Source organism: Rhinoderma darwinii, chromosome 3 (assembly GCF_050947455.1).
Source record: "Rhinoderma darwinii isolate aRhiDar2 chromosome 3, aRhiDar2.hap1, whole genome shotgun sequence".
NCBI classification, from domain to species: Eukaryota; Metazoa; Chordata; class Amphibia; order Anura; family Rhinodermatidae; genus Rhinoderma; species Rhinoderma darwinii.
Genome location: NC_134689.1, coordinates 242,102,159 through 242,126,317, shown reverse-complemented (window position 1 = coordinate 242,126,317; position 24,159 = coordinate 242,102,159). Strand labels below are relative to the sequence as shown.

Here is a 24,159-nt window from a genome sequence, read left to right as displayed (position 1 = left end):
AAACCCATTCTTCTATACAGCATCTCATGTTATTTCTTCTATGCAATTTTATGCACGGCCCCACTGATGCGTATTGCCACCGTATCCAGGATCCACGGATGTGCGCACGAGGCCATTTCTCCTAGAAGACCGCCGATCAGATCTGTAATCACGGACATACTGTGGATCTGTATTCTGAACACGGAGGCATGCTCATATGGATTCCACGTTGAATGTCTTTGTAAAGTAAAATCTTTATAAACCAACCAGAATACATCAAATTCAATCTTTTCAAACTATTTTCAGTTGAGCGGCCTCTGACATTTGACAGAACATGTATCAGCTCCCACGTCACACCCTGGCACCTCCCAAAAACACTCCGCTCTGTCACCAAAGTTGCTGCTTCCACATGACAGCGCCCAGAAGCAGCTGACGCCCCATATTAGCCTATCCCTCGTCGTCGAGCCGCCTACATCCCGAAAACACGCCCACTTCCGCGGACTACGCGTCGAATTGTTGAAGTTTTCATTGAAGCCGTCACGTGATACACCCGCCTCCTGACCTCTACACCGCCACGCCCCATGACGTGCTCCTGCAGACCCCACCCGTTCGAGCTGGATTCGTGCATGCGCAATACCCAGGCCCGGCTGGCAGGAAAGATGGCGGTGGCGGCGGGAGGAGTCCAGGGTTGAGAGAGCGGCCCGGGGAACGGGGACATGGCGAGATTGGCAGATTATTTCCTGCTGGTGGGGTATGACCTTAACAAGAGAGGTGAGAGTGGGTGGGAAGAAGGGGCTCATAAATGTTTGGGAATATGTGAATACCCGGGGTTGAGTGAGGTACCTGGTTGATTGGGTGGGGGGGAGGCTGCTGACGACATCCGAGTGAGGCAAAGGGGCAGAAACTGAAAGTGTACAATATGCTATAAATGTTAATAGCCGCTAATGTGTGAGGAGAATGTGGCAATACACGGTGTCGCGTCACTGCTGTGTAATGTATGGATATTATATGCTGCTATATATAGTCCACTACTGTGTATGCAGCTGCGCTAAGTGTATATTCCTGTGACAAAGGTGGCATATGCTCCCCACCGTATACATACGTATAATGAGGTATATATATATAATGCCTGTCCGCTCCAGTCCTATGTGCACGGCTCATTGGCTTGTACTGGAGATGTGCACGATGTATTTTCTTTTACCATTATCCACTTGTTTACATTCCATTCCCCACTATCCTCTTCACTGGGACCTGTCGCCCTGGCCCTGTGTGATCCAATGAGTGCCAGGCTTTATAAAGAAATCTTTTATTGCTATTACAGGAAGCTTGTACCTGCAGACTCTGTTCAGACTATGGCGTTTTTCAATCACAGCTGCACTAAACGGGGTCTAAAGTCAGTTGTACACCTTATCTGTGTTTTTAAGGAGCTTTTTCCATCTACAATAAAATCTGGGTGACAGCCAATATGGCCACCATTACAGTTGTCACCCAGCTTTCTCCGGATCCTGGCTGTGGATGGGGAATTTGTTTCCATTACAGGGTAGTTTTGGAAATTTGGATAACCGTGCCCATAAGTGGCCTAAATTGTTACTGTTGGTAGTTTTGGTTTAATATCTGCTGACTTATAACACGCGACTGCATACAACATGGAACGAGGACGCTTCGGGACTGATCTATCCAGCTACGGTGCCTGTGTTATTTATTACATGGAATAGTTTGTAATAGAACTATTAATTTATATCTTTAGTTGCTGAAGTGCCCATCATACATTCATTTTGCCCTGCATTTTGTTTTACGTGTTTTGCTTCGAGGCTGCGTGTATCATTTGGATATTGCGAGTACAGTGAAATGCTTATTGAATACTGCCACGATGGCAGATGTTGGGGACCATTGAGGCTCAGCCATGTTGAATTTCGATATGTCTGATCCTTTTGCTCTCCCTTGAGATAGACCTCTGTTAGATGTCGGGCAGAGGGTTGGCTTTCTGTCCCCATTGAAATAAACCTGCCCACTAAGCCAAGCCATGCTTGTGTGTTTGAGGAGCTCCGGTTCAGTTAAACCGCTATCGTGTGTGTGTGACCACTTAAGGCTCTGTTCACAACTGCGTTGTAATTTATGTTTATAATGGAAGCCATGACAGTGCAGCATCCGTTGCAGGACAGATCCCACCGGTGCCCGGCAGGTTCTGTCGTGCCCATCGTTTGGCGGGAAGAATAGTGAGACGTGTTCAAATCTGACGGAAGTTAAGAAAAAGTTTACTTTGCCTTATTGTTGAATGCGAAAGTGTGCGAAGTATAAAAATGATATAAGAATAACGTACTGCTGAAGTCCAGTGTGTGTATGTAAAGTTTTTGCACTAAACACAATGCCACAGTGCCAAGTCATCTGAGACAGATGGAATTATCATGCAGTGCGTTGGCGTTAATATGGGGGGAAAGAGATGCAAGGGAGTAAGGGCCTTTTACATGAAAAGATATTCTGCCCGGTTAACGAGTGCTGATCCATTCAGACAGAGCAATGATCGGAATGTACAGTGTCAAAGGACCGTTAAAATGATCGTTTGTCCCCATACATTTGCATCTTGTCCTCAGCAAGTCCCCTTTACCGGTGCCAATGATCTGTCAGACGCTCGTTCCCGATCATTGCCCTTTGTAAACAGGGCTGCGATCAGCCAATGAACGACCAAACGCTTGTTTGTTGGTGGATTGCATCTTTTATGCTGCCAGAAAGATGGTCGCTTGTCTGCAGCACATGTCCCTGTGTAAACGGGATGTGCTGCCGACAAGATGGAAAACGTAAGGGGAGGACCGATCATATTAACTGGAGCAAACGAGCTCCAATTACCATGCCGTATTGCCAAACTGCTCGTTTAACAGGCAGAATATCTGCCAGTGTAAAAGGGTCTTAAAGGGAACCCTTCACTAGCCCAATCATGTGCAGCTGAGTGCAGCTGTCGCTTTTTGAATAATATTTCTAGCCTCCTCCATTTTTTTTAGATATCGGTGCCGTTATATTTGGCACCGATATGTAAATTGCCCCCTGTAACTGTCAATGGGGCGTTTCTTTTCTTGGAAAGGACAGGGGGGCCTGATATTTAGCGCTCTGACACTGTCCAATCCGCTACGGACAGTGTCAGAGCGGCTTGTGCTGGGTGATCTCTCTCGTGAGATCAGTCTTTCCTTCACTGTCTGACAAAAGCTGGAGAGAGGAGAGTGTGTCTTCTGTTCTGTAGTGGCGGCGTCAAAACAGAGGGACGCGTCTGAGATTTTTTTTATTTTTTTTCAAGCGCTGCATTTTTGCAGTGGGCATTCCACCTAAAAATCTTCTTGGTGCAGTTTTTCGGGTGGAATTCCCTGCGGGTTCTGGGTTGGACACGCTGCGTCATTTTATGCAGCGTATCCGACTCGTTGGACCCCATCCTTAACCTACTTTGCACAATACTGCATTTCACTAACTTTTAAATAGTTTTGAAAAGATTGTCAATCTAAAATATAGAACCATTCTGGAGATTGACTCGTATAAATACTTTCTGAAATGTATGGAAATATTTATGGTATTTCATTTAATTATGGTACGCACACAAACAGCGCAAACACTGCGGAATTTACTTCTGGATTCTCAAGGCGGTAATTCTGCAACGTATTGCAGTAGCAGCCAAGCGGATGAGATTGGAACAGAAAACACGTGCGTAAATTCACTTGTGGTGCGGATTCTCAATCTGCGGAATGTCTATTTCTTTTGCGAAGATGCTGGCGGAAATTTTGCTGTGTACATTTGATAGTGTCTGTACCTGGTACTGCAGCTCTCCCATTAAAGCTAAGGGCTAATGGACATGACCATTGATTTCAGTGTCTTAACTTTTTTTTTTCTTTTTTGCAGACAGCATACTGAACCATTCATTTCTATGGGGCGATGCACGCACCTGTGTTTCTTTTTTTTTTTCTTTTTGCGGATCCGAGTGTCTGCAAATTATAAAGCAGGTCCTATTGTAGTCCGTGTTTGCACACTGAAGCCACTAAGATCCATGTTTTGCTGTTCACGAAACGGAAATAGTCATGTACATGATGCCTAATTGGATTGAGCTGCAGTACCAGGCACAGTCACTACCGAATGTATAGAGCGGTGCCTGGTAAGCAATGAATGAAGAGACTGCAGTGCCCACTGGAGCGCTGCAACCCCTTAATCAGTTGATTGGTGGAGGTGCTGGTAGTCGGACCCACACCGATCTGATATTGATGACCTTTTCTAAGGATAGGTCATCAATATGTAAATCATGGAAAAGCTCTTCAATCACTTCCTGACAAGAAACTTTACCCCCCTTCCTGACCAGGCCCATTTTCAAGTTTTAGCCATGTACCAATTTAAAAGCAAATTGTTCTATTACTCTTCCAACCTACATGCATTTGGTCTTTTTTTTTTTTTTTCTTCTCAGAACATGTTGGACTTCCATATTGTGTAAAAAAAAAAAAATAGTAGAAATATTGAACTTTTTTTTTTAAAATATGGATGGAAAAATGAAATATGACATTTTAGGTTATTTTTTTATTTTTCCATCTGGACCTGAATACATATATAGCAACTTCTGTCGACTTCGGCGATACCAAAATATGCAAGCATTTCTTACACGCTGGGCGCAAGGCGGAGCTTGCAATGAATAGTGCGCAAACTGGCTTTTGGAGAGCAAATTTTCCAAAGCTGGTTTGAGGACACCAGACGACCATTACAGACCTTGTAAAGTGCCATAACATCGTTAAAGGTATTGTCAAGTCCCAAAAATTTGATGGCCTATCCTCAGGGTAGGCCATCAATATCTGATCAGTTGGTGTCCGACTCCCAGCACCACCGCCGATCAGCTGTTTTGAAGGGGCCACAGCACTCAAACGAGTGCTGCTTTCCCTTCATTCCTGTCAGTGCTCAAACTGTGAATTGCTGATACACTTGTAATGATACACCATGTGAGCAGTGACTGAAATGAAGGGAAATCAGCACTCGTATGAGCGCTGCGATCCCTTCAAAATAGTTGACCTCGACTGATCAATTTTTTTGAGACCTCAAAACCCCTTTAACACACCCAAAATAACTTCTATTTAAAGTAGATACCCTACCCCAAGTTATTCATTTAACGACATATCAAAGATTTGTAAATTTGCTGTGTGAAATCTAATCTACTTGCCTTGTACTGTAATTCACTGCAGACTTTACCAGTGCAAATCCACAGGTAAAATCTGCAGCAAATCCACCACGTGTGGGGCCAGTTCACACGTTGCGTAAATACTGTGGATTATCCGCAACGGGATTCGTTGCGGAAAATCCGCAGCAAATACAGTAGCAGCAAAGTGGATGAGATGAAACAAATCTCATCCACACGGTGCGTAAATACAGAGCGGAAAAATCGCTTTGAATTTGACCTGCGGTGTGGAGTTTTATTCTGCAGCGTGTCAATTGTATTTACGCAAAACGCTGCTTATTTGTTGCGGGATTTCCCCATTGAATTCGATGGGAGGTAAATCCCGCAACAAATAGCAGCAATTGTGTTTTTTTTGCGGTGGATTTGCAGCGATTCCCCCTGCAAAAAAAACGCAACTCCAAAAACAAAAAATATATTATACTTACCTAGGAGTCTGTGTTTCATCCCCCTGGGATGACGCTTCATCCCATGTGACCGCCGCTGCAGCCAATCACAGGCTATAGTGGCAGTCACATGGATGAAGTGTCATCCCAGGAGGCTGGTCTGGATAACGTCAGAGGGCCGGCCTCCTGGGATGACGCTTCATCCCATGTGACCTCCACTGCAGCCAATAACAGGCTGCAGCGGTCTCCTGGGATCAGACGTGAAGTGCTGCAGTTTTTCTCAGCGGACATTCCGGGTGAAAAACTGCACCACAGTTTAGTGCGATTTTTCGCTTGGAATTCCCTGCGGTGCACAGGGCAGATACGCTGCGTGCTATTACACAGAGTATCCGCTCCATGTGAACACAGCCATAAAGTCACCCTAAGGTTGGCCCTACATGGTGACTTTGGCCGCGACACAGGTCGCACAGCCAAGGATCGATATAACCCGTAGCCTACACTGCACGTAATGAGTCAATGAAGTCACTTTGCGACCTGCAAGTAACTGCGACACGACCGTTTGGATTTCTTACAACTGTCATGTTTCTGCACAACCACATTGGCTTTGTTACTTGCAATGTAGGCTACGGGACATAGCGTGATGCTGTGTAGCAGATGGATAAATAGAAAGATACATTACATACTCTTCTCCCTAGAAGATGCAACTAATGGAAAAGTTTATTTACTACCAAACTTTTACACTTTCACCTATGACAGCACCCCTGGAGAGACATCCCATTCGCTGGACAGGAAGCCTGATGATATAAAAAAAAAGGACACCTCTCCAGAACACCCAGTTAGGTTTCCTGTCCTCCGGATAGGATTGTCCTGTTGGAAAAAGCATTTCCACCTCAGTTGCAGACCCCTTAGCTGGTTCTTACCTTTCTCCCTAGGGATGCCTTGAAAGGTGTAATTCTCCTTTGGAGGGAGCAACCTTAAGTCTGGGGACGGTTACTCCCTCCTCTCCCAGTCTGTTACTTCCCTCCTTGGAAGTGGTTTAGGTCCAACGGCGTGAGACCTTCCTCTGGAGGGAAAGCGGTTCTCCCTGGGTCTTACTCAGTTCCCTGGTAGAGCTGGTACGCATGTCCTGGCGTTGGAAGTGGTGGTTACGGCGGGGGAGGAGGGGCTTCAGGCGTCCGAAGCAGAGTGCCTCCCCAGCCAATACAAGACCTATTTAGGCCTGAACAACATGGAGCTGCATCTCCTTCCATAATGGAAACGTCAGGAGAAGCAGCAGCAGGACGAGGCGCTGACCGCTTGATGCCACAAGATCTTCCAGTCTGGTACTTGAAGAGGTGGCAGGACTTGCATAGGGTAAGACAAACCCCCCCCCCACTTTTTTTTTTTTTAACCACGATCTCATAACCGGACACCACACTGATTGGTCTCCGGGTGAAAGCTCCATGGTACAGCTGTATCACAGAGCTCCTTACTGTCGTCGCGCAAGCGCTGCTGGGAGGAGTGATGTGATCGCTGTGACAGGCTGTTACAGCGATCACGTGACCAGAGACTGCACTGAATGGTCTCCGGGTGAAAGCTCTGTGATACAGCAATCTAGAGACAGCTGTATTACTCCTTACTGTTGGCACGCAAGCACCGATAGGGAATGAAATGTGATTGTTGTGACAGGCTGTCACAACGATCACATGCCTGAAGACCATGCTGGTTGGTCTCTGGGTGAAGCTCCATGCTACAGCTGTCTAGAGACAGCTGTATCACGGAGCTATATTCCGCCCGGGAGTGGCAAACAGGCTAACTCGGCAGGGGGTTCTTTGTGTTTACATTTCTGACTATTTTCAAGATCTGTTTGCTGTCAGTGAATTACAAAAAATCTTCTTTACATCCAGACATCCTGAAGAAAACATATACAGTCCTAATTCTTCTCGCAGATGTGAGTTTGCTACAATTGAATCCAGTCTGTGGCTTCATGCACACGACCGTTCCCGTAAATACGACCCATAATTACGGGCGCGGACAGCCGGGCGTTTTTACGAGCCGTTCTGCCATTATAAAGTATAGAAGCACGGTTCGTAAAATAAAAAAATAGGACATGTCCTATTTTTTTCGTCCGGTTTCTACGGCACGGACACCCTCCCGTAGACCTACGGGAAGGTGTCCGTCGGCCATAGAAATTAATGGATCGCAATTACGGACCGTAATTATGTGCGATTTTTACGGTCGTGTGCATTGGGCCTAAGACATCAGCAGCACAAATGTCTCTTGCCTGGTAGTTTTCTAACACATGTCAGTGTAGGTAAAATGTGTTAACCTATCTAGCAGAGGATTCTCCAGACCAGATACAATTGTTGCAAACACTCACCTGTGAAAATTTATCTTTCTATCCACTGCAAGTAACTGTCAAGCTACAAAAAGTAAGTGTGCAGCCAAGAATCGTCAATGATCGCCTGTACACGGGATAGGTGATAAGTGTCTGATCCCTGGAGGCTGGAACACTATAATAGGGGGTCCTGCACTCGGCTGTCTCTGTTCTATAGACTTTGAATAATGTGCTACTGCACATGCTCGTCCGCCGCTCCATTCAAAGGTCTTTGATCACTGCGGTCATGCAATGAGGAGGAACGGTAGGATCATACACCTGGTCTAGTGATGGATGGTGCCCCTAATGATCAGACACTTTTTACTTGTCCTGTGGATAGATGATAATGGTTGATTCTGAGAATACACATTTAATTGGAGGTCCCATTTGTAAAGGGGCATTCTCGTCCAGTCCCTTTTACATCTCTAACATAGTTAACATAGATAGCAAGTGGTATCTTAAAGAGGCTCTGTCACCAGATTTTGCAACCCCTATCTGCTATTGCAGCAGATCGGCGCTGCAATGTAGATTACAGTAACGTTTTTAGTTTTAAAAAATGAGCATTTTTGGCCAAGTTATGACCATTTTTGTATTTATGCAAATGAGGCTTGCAAAAGTCCAACTGGGCGTGTATTATGTGTGTTACATCGGGGCGTTTTTACTACTTTTACTAGCTGGGCGTTCTGATGAGAAGTATCATCCACTTCTCTTCAGAACGCCCAGCTTCTGGCAGTGCAGACACAGCGTGTTCTCGAGAGATCACGCTGTGATGTCACTCACAGGTCCTGCATCGTGTCGGACGAGCGAGGACACATCGGCACCAGAGGCTACAGATGATTCTGCAGCAGCATCAGCGTTTGCAGGTAAGTTGATGTAGCTACTTACCTGCAAACGCTGATGCTGCTGCAGAATCAACTGTAGCCTCTGGTGCCGATGTGGCCGACACGATGCAGGACCTGGGGCAGGAAGTGAGTGACGTCACAGATCTGCACTGCCAGAAGCTGGGCGTTCTGAAGAGAAGTGGATGATACTTCTCGTCAGAACGCCCAGCTAGTAAAAGTAGTAAGAACGCCCCGATGTACTCGCATAATACACGCCCAGTTGGACTTTTACTTTAAACACGCCCACTTGGACTTTTGCAAGCCTCATTTGCATAAATACAAAAATGGTCATAACTTGGCCAAAAATGCTCGTTTTTTAAAAATAAAAACCTTACTGTAATCTACATTGCAGCGCCGATCTGCTGCAATAGCAGATAGGGGTTGCAAAATCTGGTGACAGAGCCTCTTTAAGGTTGTCTCACGAAGGGTGTGTTCACATCGGCATAGGGCTGCCATTCATGGGTTCCGTTAGACCTTTGTCGGAGGAACTGATGAACGGAAACAATAGCTTCTTTTTGCATTACCGTTGATTTCAATGGTAATGCTTCCGTTGCAATTGGTTTCCGTTGCGTAAGGTTTCCGGTTTTTTAGCTGAAACGGCGTAATGCAAATGGAAGCTATGGTTTCCGTTTAGCTTTCCGTCCATCGGTTCCTCTGACTGAAAGGTCGAACGGAACCCATGAACGGAAGCTCGACACTGATGTGAACAGGCCCTAAGACACTTCTTTTCCTTTAAAATAAGAAAGTTAGCGCAGTCCGTTCTGGAACTACTGGAAACCAGCTGGTATTGCCATGTGACTTTTGGTCCGGCCACAGGTTTCCAGTGCAGCGAGCGCTGAGGTGATAATTTAGTATTTAATGAAGCCCATATAAATGAATCGCCATGTATTACATGGCAAGCCATAATCTGCAGCTCTCCACTCTGGCTAATAGAGGGGTGTCCCTAGTGGGAGACTTTAAAAAAAAAAAAAAATGTTAAAAAAAAATGCATGACCTCCATATGTCTTATTAGCGGCCCATCATGAAATAACCCCTTTAATTCCGGTTATGTTTTCTCTACATTAGTTATGAGGGTATACTTTCTGGTAGGACTATATATAGAATCATATAATAATTTTATTCGTTGATGGAAGTTGATGTTGTTTGCGTAGTAATGAAGCAGATGGTATTCTGAGCAATATGGCTGTTGAGGGTTTGGCTGATGTAATGAATCTGGGCACATTATATGATTAATGTGATTTTGAAACCCACAGGATCTTTAGCTATTAAGAAGCAGTTTGTCATGCCATTGATTTCTCGCTTTCACTTTCCGGTGGTTAGATGTTTTCTTATTTTACTAGGTTTCAATGTAACTTGAATCGTTTTGAACCACAGTTATTAAGGGGTGATGTATGAAAAGTGTTCTAAAGAGTTTCAGAATCAAATAAAAAAATGTATTCAGAATATGGCCTGTAGGGCAACAAACTGATCGGAGTGCCACCATACACTGTTCAGCCATAACCTTAAACCACCTGCCTAATATTGTATATGCCTCTTTAATGACTTCCATATGCCCCAACCTTTAGAGGTTGTCCGCTTTAGACATTCTTTTTTGTTAGAAGGGTCTTCAGACAATAAGTTACTCACAAGACACTACTATCCCCCATATTAGAATCTTGTGATTAACCCTTCTAAGAAAAAAGAATGTCTAAAGCGGACAACCGCTAAAGGTAAACCTGGCAGCAATGGTTCTATTCCCATGGTGGGACTAAAATAAATAAATGTAAAAGCAGTTAAAGTTTATGAAAAAAAAATATTAGTCAAAATAGAATAAAACCACTTTCCCCCAAAAAGTAGTTTTATTTAGTAAGTGTCAAAACAAATAACACATATATGGTATCCCCGCAATCGTAACGACATGAACAATAAAATTAAACACGTTAATTAAACCGCCTAATGAACGGTGTCCAAACTGCAAAAAAAAAACTGCAAAATTCTTTATTTTCTCCCATTCCTCCCCATAAAAAAATTAAATAAAAGTGAATCTATAAGTCCTATGTACCCCAAAATAGTACTAATGAAAACTACACCTTGGCCCGCAAAAATCAAGCCCACATACGGCCACATTGACGGAAAAAGTTACGGCTCTTGGAATGCGGCGATGCAAAAACAAGTTTTTTTTTTTCTAAAAGGCTTTTTATTGTGCAAACGTAGGAAAACATATAAAACCTATACATATTTGGTATCCCCGTAATGGTGCCGACCCATAGAATAAAGTGAACATGTTATTTATGCTGCATAGTAAACGGCGTAAACTTATAACGTGAAAATCAATGCTGGAATAGCTGCTTATTTTCAACTCTCTCCTAAAATAAAGTTAATAAAAGTTAATCAATATATTATAAGCATCTAAAAATGGTGCAATTACAAAATATAACTCGTCCCGCAAAAAACAAGCCGTTATACGGCTATGTCGACGGAATAAAAAAAAAAGTTACGACTCCTGGAATGCGACCGTGAAAAAACAAAAAAAAAAATCCTCGGTCATTAATGCGCAAAATGGTCTGGACATTAAGGGGTTAAACACAGCATTCATTTGGTTAAGGGCTGATTCAGACGAACGTGACGCAAAATACGCTGCGTTTTGCGTGCGCAAAAGGCACTTGACCGCTCCGTGTGCCCTGTTCATATGGATGCGCGGCTGCGTGCTTTTCGTGCAGCCGCCATCAATATGACACTCCGTTTGGATGTTTGTAAACAGAAAAGCACGTGGTTCTTTTCTGTTTACATTCAGAGTTTGACAGCTGTTGCGCGAATAACGCTTGTCCCACGGAAGTGCTTCCGTGGGGCATGCGTGATTTTCACGCATGCATTGACTTCAATGGGTGCGTGATGCTCGGAAAACGAAGAAATAGAGAACATGTCGCGAGTTTTACGCAGCAGACTCACGCTGCGCAAAACTTACGGACAGTCTGTACTGACCCATAGACTTGCATAGGTCCGTGCGACCCGCGTGAAAACCATGCGGGCTGCACGGACGCAAATCACGTTCGTGTGAATCCCCCCTTAGTGGAATAATTTTAACCCTTTAGTGACCAGTTTATTTTGGGTCTTAATAACCGAGCAAATTTTTTCGTTTTTTCATTGTTGCATTTCAAAAGCCATAACTTTTTTTAATTTTTCTGTAGACATGGCGTTGTTAGGGCTTGATTTTTGCAGGATGTGTTTATTTTTTTGTAATGGCGCATATAATTTTTTTGGGCACGTATCATTTATTGTTTTAACTTTTCATAAACTCTCTTTGGGTGCTAATGAAAGAAAACCGCTTTCTTTAAATTTATCCTCTTTACTGTGTGGTATGAATAACACAATCCCTTTGCTCTGCGGGTGATACCAAATGTATATAGTTTTTTTTATAATACACTGCAATTCTTCTTCCTTGCAGTGTATTATGCCTGCCAGCGGCAGTTTCTACGGCAAACCTATGGGCCTTTTTTAGAGTCCCAGCTGCCAAGAAAACCATTGGCACCACGTGATTGCATCATGGTAATGCTGATGTGGTGACAGAGGGAGCCCTCTAAAACCACTTAGATGCCGCGGCCAATAGCTAGAGTTTAAACGCCCAAGAACAGAGAACTCCGATCCCTGCCGCTAGATCAGGAGCCGTGAAAAGTCGTATTTGTGGTCATTAACCCCATCCCACTCCTTGACGTATTATTCCGTCATGATGAGCGCATTATTCGCGCTCAGTGACAGTATAGTACGTCTCGCGAGGAACGGCCATTCCGGCCCCCCCCTCCTGGCACATACAGGAGCTCTGACAACTGATGTCTCGTACAGCAGTTGCCGCAGCTCCTTCAGCAGGGACCAATTGCGGGGGTCCCCGCTAATTAACGCCTTAGAAGCCGCTTTCAATAGCGATCACTGCTCAGGGGTTAAAACACCATCGACGTCCCGGGCGCCGATGGTTGCTATGGCAACAATGGCCTCCAGCTATGCAATCTATGGAAGCCTAGTACTCCTGCCTTCAAGTCCCCTAGTGGGACAAAAAAAAAGTCTAAAAGTAGATAATCAAAAGTTAAAAAATTAAAAATCCCCCTTTTCCCCTTATCCGTACTTTTTTATTATAAACAAATAATAATAAATGATACATAATTGGTATTGCCGCGTCCGTAAAGGCCTGAACTACAAAAGTTTGCCGCAAAAGAAAATAAGCCATACCAGAATCACAATTTTTTTTGGTCACTTCACCTCCCAAAAAATTGAATAAAAAGAGATAAAAAAGTTGCATGTACCCAAACCTAGTACTGATCAAAACTACAGTTCGTTGCAAAAAAACAAGCCATCACACGGCTTTCATAATGGAAAAATAAAAAAGTTATGGCTCTTAGAATATGGCAACACAAACAGTAAATTATTTATTATAAAAAGTATTTTGTTGTGCAAATGCCATAAGACCAAAAAAAAAGCTATAAACGTGGTGTCGCTGTAATCGTATTAATCTGCAGAATAAAGTAAATGTCATGTATAGTGAACACTGAAAAAAAAATGGTTTTTTTAGTCACCTCGCCTCTTAAAACATAGAATAAAAACTGATCAAAAAGTCGCATGCACCCCATGAAAACTACAATGAATTCCTCAAGTGGTCTAGTTTCCAAAATGGGGTCACTTTTAAGTGGTTTCCCCTGTACTGGTACCGCAGAAGCTCTGCAAATGCGACATGGTGCCCAGAAACCAATCCAGCAAAATCTACATGCCAAATAGCGCTCCTACATTTCTGTCACCAGATTCTCAAATCCCTATCTCCTATTGCATGTGATCGGCGCTGCAATGTAGATAACGTTCATTTTTGGCCAAGTTAGCTATTTTATATATATGCGAATGAGGTTTTAAATGGACAACTGGGCGTGTTTTTTTTTCATATGTCCAACTGGGCGTGTATTGTGTTTTTAACTGGGCGTGTTTACTTGTTTTACTAACTGGGCGTTGTGGAGAGAAGTGTATGATGCTGACGAATTAGTGACCAATCAGCATCATGCACTCCTCTCCATTCATTTACACAGCACATAGTGTTCTTACTAGAACAATGTGCAGCCACATACACAAGTGTCCTGATAATGAATACACATGAAATCCAGCCTGGACGTCATGTATATTCAGAATCCTTACACTTCTGAATCTTTTCTGTGAGATTCCAGCAAGCCACCCGTAATCTCGCGAGATTACGAGGTAAACGAGATTTCGTAGAAAAACACGCCCAGTGGTCCATTTCAAAGCTCATTTGCATATATATATATATATATATATATATATATATATATATATATATATAAAATGGCTCATAACTTTGCCAAAAATGAACGTTTTTAAAAAAAAAAAGCCATTACTGTTATCTACATTGCAGCGCCGATCACATGCAATAGGAGCTAGGGATTTGAGAATCTGCTGACAGAGCCTCTTTAAATTCAGAAAAATGCTAACTCCAAAATTTTCTATAAATGTTGCAATTTTTCACAAATAAACACTGAATATTTCGACAATTTTACCATGAACATAAAGTACAATGTGTCACGAGAAAACAATCTCAGAATCGCTTAGATAGGTAAAAGCATTGCAGAGTTATTACCACATAAAGTGACACATGTCAGATTTGAAAAATGGGCTCTGAGCCTTAAAGAGACTCTGTCACCACATTATAAGTGCCCTGTCTCCTACATAAGGAGATGGGCGCTATAATGTAGGTGACAGTAATGCTTTTTATTTAAAAAAACGATATTTTTTCACAACGTTAGGAGCGATTTTGGTTTATGCTAATGAGTTTCTTAATGCCCAAGTGGGCGTATTTTTACTTTCGACCAAGTGGGCGTTGTACAGAGGAGTGCATGACGCTGACCAATCGGCATCATGCACTCCTCTCCATTCATTTACACAGCAAAATCGCGTTCTTACTATAACATGATCTGCAGCCACATACACAGCGATTCTGCTTGATTAACGTTAATCCAGAGTCCTGATAATGAATACACATGATCATCCAGCCTGGACGTCATGTGTATTCAGAATCCTGACACGTCTGAATCTTTTCTGTGAGATTTCCAGCACGGGGAACGAAATCTCGTTTATCTCCGTAATCTCGCGAGATTTAGTATCCGTTGCTGGAATCTCACAGAAAAGATTCAGAAGTGTCAGGATTCTGAGTACACATGACGTCCAGGCTGGATTTCATGTGTATTCATTATCAGGACACTGTAGTAATGTTAGGGTTTGTGTATGTGGCTGCACATAGTGATATAGCTTTATCTCTATGTGCAGTGTAAATGAATGGAGAGGAGTGCATGATGCCGATTGGTCAGCGTCACGCACTCCTCTGTACAACGCCCACTTGGTCGAAAGTAAAAGTACGCCCACTTGGGCATTAAGAAAGCTCATTAGCATAAACCAAAATCGCTCCTAACGTTGTGAAAAAAGATCGTTTTTTTAAATAAAAAGCATTACTGTCACCTACATTACAGCGCCCATCTCCTTATGTAGGAGATAGGGCACTTATAATGTGGTGACAGAGTCTCTTTAAGGCCAAAATGAGGCTGCGTCAGGGGCTAAGGAATTTCTATGATTTATTTTATTTTTTTACTTCGACATATTGGAATTTTTCAATTCTGTTGGGGCAGCCATTTTTGCATAAGTAGGAACAGGGAATACAGCCATATAGATTGTCACTTTTTAATTACTGTCAGAAATGACCAGCTGTTATTTTTTTTTCAGCATGTTCGATTAGTAACAAAGTTGGCAGATCCTTTTTTCTTTTAGGCTGGATTATCACGAGCGTGTGCGTTTTGCGTGCGCAAAAGGTACTTAACAGCTCCGTGTGTCAGACGCGTATGATGCGCGGCTGCGTGATTTTCGCGCACCCGCCATCATTATGACACTGTATGTTTCTAAACAGAAAAGCACGTGGTGCTTTTCTGTTTTCATTCATACTTTTTACTGCTGTTGCGCGAATCACGCGCGTCACACGGAAGTGCTTCTGTGTGCTGCGCGTAATTTTCACGCACCCATTGACTTCAATGGGTGCGTGATGCGCGAACAACACACAAATATAGGACATGTCGTGAGATTTACGCAGCGAACATACGCTGCGTGAAACTCACGGACAGTCTGCACGGCCCCATAGACTAACATAGGTCCGTGCGAGGCGCGTGAAAATCACGCGCGTTGCACGGACGTATTACTCGTTCGTCTAAATAAGCCCATAGTGTAATAAATCATTAGGTAATCTATTGGACTTCTTATTGAATGTGTTTGCATGCTGAGTTTGCAAGGCACTTGACTGAATATGCTCAGGCTATTTCTTAGGAACTGAGCCTGTTCCAGCTGGCTGACACAACTGGATCTCCACACCCTTGTGCTTGTCACACACCATACAGTTGAAGGGCTGGTGATGCGATGGTGATGGTGATACATTCCACCGGCACTTCGGGGCCTTGCTACTAGCACAATGCAGGTGGTTTGTCACCGCAGTGAATCATGCATTTCTAAATTATTTTATTTTTAATGATGCGCAATTAGACTTTACCACTGGGAGACTGGCAGGGGACTTCGTGTCTCCCTGTCGGATTTCTTCTTGAAATAGCAATTCTACAGCATAGTGTTATTATCCAATCACTTACTTTAATGGTGGAGTATTTCGATAACACATCAGGGCAGCTAATGCATTCGAACACTTTGCAGTTTTGCTGTCAGCCTGTTGACAGTAGCTGGTGAAATTTCTTGCAGTTTTGGCATCTCGAGCCTCTTTCACATTGTGTTTTAGACCTCCGTTTATGTGTACGTTGGGAAAGCCCCCGACGTACACGTTAGTCGGTATAATGAAGCCATATGGACATGACTAAGGTCGAAAGATTGTTTTTCTAGCCATCATTGAGCGGTATAAATTGAGTATGATCAATATTTATTTATTTTTGCCTCATAGAATAAAACAGTCTACTGCGCTATTCCATCCAGAGGCATCCAGTAAAAACGTGTACGTTTAATGGATGCCGTAATTGCCTATGGGTGATGGATTCTCCAGTGACGTAACTGTCCATATATAGACGGTTATCACAGTACTTTCCTGATGAAGCAAAGGCATGCACAGTACCTTTGGCATTCAAGCGAAATCTCGGAGGATGGGTCAGTTGTGTGCAGAAAGGGAACTCCCTTCAGGGGGTTAAAGAAGCAGTCTTCCATTCAAAAATGGTTTCTTCATGAAACAATCCCTTCCCGCTTTGCACATGTTCAGAAAGTAGTTTCCGCGCAGTATCGTACATGGATGCCATCAGCCGCGGTTATCGGCTGTAATATACAACATCCCTCTGTAAAGGCTGGGATTAATGCGTAATTTTATCACAGCTGTTTATTCCCTTAGATGCTGCAGTCAATAGTGACCACGGCACTCAAGTGACTTTACACAGGGAGGGAGCAGAATGCAATGTATTGTAGAAGCGATGTGGAAGATCACAATTACATTTTTTAATTACATATTTGGTATCGTTGCATTTGTAACAACCAGTAGAGTTAAGTTAACGTGCCATTTACCCGTGGTAAAAAGTTTTTATGAAAGTTACCCATTAATGACTGCCCATGTGTGTGTTTACGGTGACCGCTAAAGGTGTTAACCAATAAACTATAGATACCCCAAAATGGCGCCATTGAAAAATACAACTCGTCCTGCAAAAAAAAAAAATCCCTCATATTGCTTCATTGACAGAAAAAGTTATGGCTCTCGCAGCACAGTTATACAGGAATGGAAAAAAACATTGCTGCGTCATGAAGACCCAATATAGGCCGACTCCCTATGTGACGTAGAGTGAGAGGGGATAAATCCTGACTGATCAGTATATTTCATCTACTGTAGAATCTTAGCCAGCCCTTCGACTAAGGCTGGGTTCACACGACCTATTTTCAGACGTAAACGAGGCGTATTATGCCTCGTTTTACGTCTGAAAATAGGGCTGCAATACGTCGGCAAACATCTGCCCATTCATTTGAATGGGTTTGCCGACGTACTGTGCAGACAACCTGTAATTTACGCTTCGTCGTTTGACAGCTGTCAAACGACGACGCGTAAATGGACTGCCTCGGCAAAGAAGTGCAGGACACTTCTTTGCCACGTAATTTGAGCTGTTCTTCATTAAACTCAATGAAGAGCAGCTCAAGATTTACGAGCGTCTCAGACGGCTCGCAAAATGCGAGGAGGAGCATTTACGTGTGAAACGAGGCAGCTGTTTTCTCTTGAAAACAGTCTGCCTTTTCACACGTAAATGCGAGGAGGAGCATTTACGTGTGAAACGAGGCAGCTGTTTTCTCTTGAAAACAGTCTGCCTTTTCACACGTAAATGACAGCTAGCGTGTGAACATACCCTAATACTTTAGCTAGAAGTTTAACATCTACCGTTAAAAGGGAGATTGGTCTATAAGATTTTTGCAATAAAATATCTTTACGTGGCAAACAATGAACACAACATCATATATGGACTGGGGGAGAGCATTGTTTTTAAAGGAGGCAATAAATACTTCTAACAGTTTTAGGTAGAAGAATCTCCCTATAACGTTAATCTCAACTGGTAACCCATCTTCTCCAGGAGATTCACAATTGGACTTTTAGCGTCAAAGCTATTGCGTCCTGTGTTAAAGCGGCATCTAAGAAGGTCCGATACTCAACGATTAGTGTGCGAAATTGTACTGAATCTAAAAAAAGACTTTTCCCCATCAGTTTCTGAATACAAGTTCCCCTGCCTGGCTTCAAATGCTCTCAATAAATCCAGAACTTGGCTGGGCTTTAGCTATGGTCGCTAAAAGACGGCCTGTCTGCTTGCATTTCTCAGCATCTTATGTTCACTGGACATCTCCCACCAGTGTCTGTACCCATTCCCTAGTCTTGGTTTTTATTTTTATTAATTTCTCTTATTCATAACCCCCTGAAAAAAGCCTTGAGCCGTGTCCTAAAATACTAGAGTGGAAGCGGCACCCTCATTTAAATTAGAAAATTCTTGCAGGTGTATCCAAGAGGGGTTCAGCCTTCAGTCTCCGCTGCCCAACCGGGCTCCCCTGCAATGTAACAACCAGGGGGCTCATAAGACTGCTTCCTATGGCCAAGCCAGTTTGGGATAAAGACACACACTATATGGACAAAATTATTGGGACATACCTTTTAATCATTTAATTCAGGTGTTTCATTCAGTCCCATTGCCAACTGTGAGTGGTGTTATTGCAAAGTGGAAGCGTTTAGGAACCACAGCATCTCAGCCAGTGGCAGACCACGTAAAGTTAGAGTGGGGTTGCCGAGTGCTGAGGTGCCTAGTTCATAAGTCACCAATGTTTTGCTTACTCACTAATTACAGAGTTCCAAACCTCCTCTTGGCATTATCCACAATGCTAAGTATTAGTAGTGTTGTAAAGCACGATACCACTCAAGCTTTGGAAATGTGTTCTGTGGAGTGATGAATCACGCTTCTCTATCTGGCATTCTGATGGGCAAGTCTGGGTTTGGCGAATGCCATGAGAACTTTACCTACCTGACAGCATTGTGCCAACTGTAAAGTTTAGTGTAGCAGGTTTAATAATGCTATGAGGTTGTTTTTGAGGCTTATGCCTAGGCTCCTTAGTTTCAAGGGAAATCTTAATGCTTCAGCATACCAAGACATTTTGGACAATCCTATGCTTCCAACATTGTAGAAACCGTTTGGGGAAAGCCCTCTTTCTTTCCAACATGGCTTTGCCCCAGTACACAAAGCAAGGTCCATAAAGGCATGGTTGGGTGAGTTGTTTGAAGAAGAACTTGACTGGCCCACAAAAGCCCTGACCTCAACCCCATCGAACCCATGTGGGATGAACTGGAACGGAGATTGCGAGTCAGCCCTCTCTTCCAACATCAGTGTCTGATCTCACAAATGTTCTTCTGGATGAATGGGCAAAAATTCCCACAAACACACTTCAAAACCTTAAAAGAAAGCCTTCCCAGAAGAGTAGAAGCTGTTTTAGCCGCAAAGGGGTGACAACTCTATTAATGCCTATCTATTAAGAATGGGCTGTCATAAGCGCTTCAGTAAGTGTAATATATAGGTGTCCCAATACTTTAGTCCATATAGTGTATGTGTCTTAGAGAAACATATATTCCCGTGCTGACTGATACCGTGCTCTTCAGAAGTCTAGCCAAGCAAGTTCACCCAACGATTGGCTTACTGAGGATTTGTTATTTGTTAGATTCCCAGATGCCTCTCAGGGGTTATCGAATGACAGACTCAAACAACCGTTAAAATCTCTGACAGAGCAATGGTAAAGGTATGTTCACACGCTTAACAAAAAATGTCTGAAAGTACAGAACTGTTTTCAAGGGGAAACTGCTCCTGATTTTAAGCCGTTTTATAAGCAACTAGCTTTTTTTACGGCCGGTTTTAGAGCTGGTTTTTGTATTGAGTCAATGAAAAACGGCTCAAGAATTGATAATCACTTCTTTTTAGAGGGGCGTCTTTTTACGCGCCGTTATTTGAAAATGAGGCGTAAAATAACGCACCGTTGGAACAGAATGCCGTATTTCCTATTGAATTCAATGGGCAGATGTTTGTAGGTGTTCTGCTTCCGATTTTTCAGCCGGTTTTTGGGACTTTTACGGCCAAAAAACTGCTGAAAATAGCCTGTGTGAACATAACCTAAGTGTGGTAAGATGTCGATAGATAGGTCACTTAAGTACGAAGTACAGCGCAATAAAGTGGGTTCAGTAGACATGTCAGTCCCCATACTCACAGTATTAGGTTGCGTAAGAGAGGGAGAGAAATTAGCCCGCTCGATGGTGGTAGGAGGTCCTGACTCACTCGCTACATGTGTAAATAGGGCTCCATTATTCCGATGGAGGCCAAAAGTTTGTCCTTTCGGCCTCTGTTGGGCTTGTTATACATTAGTATACATTTTTATTTTAGGTATGGATTACATACAAAATCCTGAAAAAAACAAAACGTGTTCTTCGGGGTATAATTTTAAATGGGAACTTATGGGGGACATATGCCCCTGTATGACATACATTTAACGTATACATCATAAGGTTTTTAATAGCCTTTCACGAATACCATTATAGGCTAACTGGTATCAGTTTAATGGATACATCACAAACTCTCATGATCCCTAGTTCATGACTTATCCGTTTAACGGATACTATTACACTCTCTAGTAGCAACCTATGTTTAAAGTGTAGCTAAACGTTTGACAAACTTCTGACATGTCATAGTGACTTGTCAGAAGTTTGGATTGGTGGGGGTCCGAGCAATGAGACCCCCACCAATCGCTAGAACGGAGCAGCTGAAGCTCTCGTGTGAGCGCTCAGCCGCTTCGTGTCTGTTTGGCTTTTTCCGGAAAGCCGATGTATCGGACTACGGGATCATAGACTTTCTATTGAGTCCGTACACCGATACATTTATTTCCGGAAAAAGCCGAACAGACACGAAGCGGCTGAGTGCTCACTCGAGGGCTTCAGCTACTTCGTTCTAACGATTGATGGGGATCTCGGTGCTCGGACCCCCACCAATCCAAACTTCTGACATGTCACTATGGCATGTCAGAAGTTTGTCAAACGTTTAGCTACACTTTAACATATACAGTATGTTGGGAGCTTTTCCTTGGGTATACGTAAAAACTTGGCCATTTAACATAATGTGAACTAGGCACTACAGTGGAAGGAACGCAGGGCAGGAGCATGTGTGAGACCATATCTCACCCACCAGTGACTGGCCATCTTTTGCATATGTATGCTGATAGGAGTTTGTCACACATACCCATATATGTGTAGAGCCTGGATTACATAGTCATGTTGCATAAAAATACATGCTACTTCCCAGCGTTTCTTCCTTTGTAATATCCCGCCCAAAAATAAGGAAACATGTTTGACCTGACAGACCTGCCTATTCCAAATGAACATCATCTTGTGAATTTGCATTCCTTTATATCCGTAATTGCAGAATTGAGGTTGTTAAACAGAGCCTGTCATAGGAGTGTGGATTTTGGAAGATGGGTCCATTTTTTATTTTAACCCACTTATGCTTTTTCTGACAGGAGAAAGAGGCATTCTCTATTCTATACTATCTCACGGCAAGGTCAGGAATTTCTGTGACCTGGACCAATGAAGAGCGGATGTATACATAGCGTGAATTCTTTTTCTGGTGTATATACAATAATGTCTCAGTTGCTGATTTATTTAAAGTAACTGAGATAACAGTGGGCTTATTTGTGCTTCACAAAGGAAAGTTTGCATTTAAATCCCACATCTATAAACCTGCATTTTAAAGGTTTCGACACTACATGTGAAAGTAGCTGATGTATGCCAAGTTCAGAATTTCTAAATATAGTTGTGCTGTTAAGTTTGCTGGAGACTTCTTTTTGTAACAATACAACTAATACAGTACTATTCCAGCCGTCTGTACTGTTCTTTTCCAGAAAGTTTATTTTAAAGACTATGGAAACTTTTGACATGGAAAAAATATATTATTTTTGTAAATGGTGACCTGGAGTAAAAAAATAAAGTTACACTAAAGGCCCTTTTACACCGGCCGATAGACATCGTTGATTGATCGGCTCTCGTGCTCCTGTCATACGGAGCTATGGATGGTTACTCCGATCGCTCGTCCCCGTACATTATCAACAACAATATTTCACTTTTTTTTTAAAACTATACGACCAGCAGATGATCCAGTGTTTGCTCGTTAATCTGCTGATTGTTCCCCTGTCTACAAAGGGCAATTATCATCAACGAGCGTTCTATGAACGCTTGTCTGCCCGATAATTGAACAGTGTAAAACCCCCTTTAGTTTCAAGCTGCAATCTCCTATCCTTCATTAATTTTCAGACCACTTGAAATGCAGTTTACAACCTGCTCCTAGATTCAGACTTTACTCATGTGGGTGTGTAATCCAGTATTACACGCTTGATGTGAGTTCGGCGTCTGGGATGCTGCTGCATTCTCTAGCTCTTATGTAGCAGCACAGCTTCATCCATGTAATTAATTTCAGAAGCAGCAGGACAACCAGCTAGGTGAAGGAGCTACACAGACTTTAGGGCAGCAAAATGGTAGAACAGCATTAATGAAGACTATTTAGAAAGTTGCTTAATTTTGAACATAAACAACAAAAATTCCAGCTCTCACTCGCGTTCTCTCTCTAACGATCTTCACCCCTCTCTCCCTTGCTCCCTCTCCACCTCTAAGGCCCCGTGCACACGAATGTGCTTTTGCGGCCGCAATTACCCCGAAAATCCACGAGAGAATTGCGGCCCCATTCATTCCTAGGGGGCCATGCACACGACTGTGGTTTTCACGGTCCATGCATGGCCCCGGAGCCCAGACCACAGAAAGAACGGGCAACCCTTATTACGGCCGTGTTCTGCGGTACGGAATCATTGAAAATAATGGCCGCGGCCATGCGCGAGCCGTCTTCCGTTAATCCAGCGCGAGCCGGCTTCCGTTAATCCTAGAAGAGGTCACTACCTTTGCCATGTGCCCATAAATTACTCCTGTTACACCTCTGGCAACCCCACAAGCGGCTGCTTCATTCACTCCTCAACCCATCACAGGTCCAGTCAACTTCAGAGCCGGAATTTCATTGCCGCTTCCACCCTGTTACGATAGAGAAGCAAAAACCTGGTAGAGGATTTCCTAACCAATGCAAAATACACTTCATACTGCATGCACATCTGTTTCCTTCAGATCAGACCAAAGTAGCCTTCATCGTCTCCCTGTTGTCTGGCAAGGCCCTGACATGGGCAAATCCTATCTGGGAACGTGAAGGATCAGACTCGTCTAATCTGCAGCTTTTCTTGGACACTTACCGCATGCGATGCTGTATACAGCTGGACTGAGGATTGTTTTTGCAGGAGAGACAATTTTTTTGATAACATAAAAGAAGCCAATGAGTGGCTGATCTCTAAAGAGATGTTGTAGTTATATGAATAAAGGTCTGTAGGGAATTGGAGTTGGCAGCTAGTATGACTAGGATTGGAACCTGACATTATTAAGCTGGTCAGGTTATATGGTTTTGTATTGGAGGGATACTGCGGGAGGGCTTGGGAGTGTTTTTTATTGTATTTTTTTTTCCTTCTCTTTTCTCCCGGTTTTTAATTTAGTGTATGGGTTGACTTTTATATGGATCAAGAGTAAATGCTCAAATTCCTATTTTGGAATGTAAGATCTTTGAATAATAGAATTAAAGGACTAGTTGTATTCAATTGAATTAAGAATTCTGGTCCAGTGGTGCTTTGTTTAGCAGAAACGCATTTGACTCCAGAAACTGAGTACTGTATTCAAACCCTGGATTGACAAGGTGTTTCATGCAACTTACTCTTCATTCTCACGCGGGGTTAGTATATTAATGAAAA

General features: G+C 43.1%; 1 protein-coding gene across 3 annotated transcripts in view; it reads left to right on the top strand.

Moving 5' to 3' along the window:
* Nucleotides 1-542: 542 nt before the first annotated feature.
* Nucleotides 543-24,159, top strand: part of SBF1 (SET binding factor 1) — a 211,465-nt gene continuing 187,848 nt past the window's right edge. For 2 of the 3 annotated variants that reach the window (XM_075857594.1, XM_075857593.1), the window contains exon 1: nt 543-750. In XM_075857594.1, coding sequence (XP_075713709.1) covers nt 696-750 — 55 coding nt within the window. In that variant the 5' untranslated portion in view covers nt 543-695. The remainder of the gene's footprint in view (nt 751-24,159) is intronic. The other variant, XM_075857592.1, reaches the window with a different exon arrangement.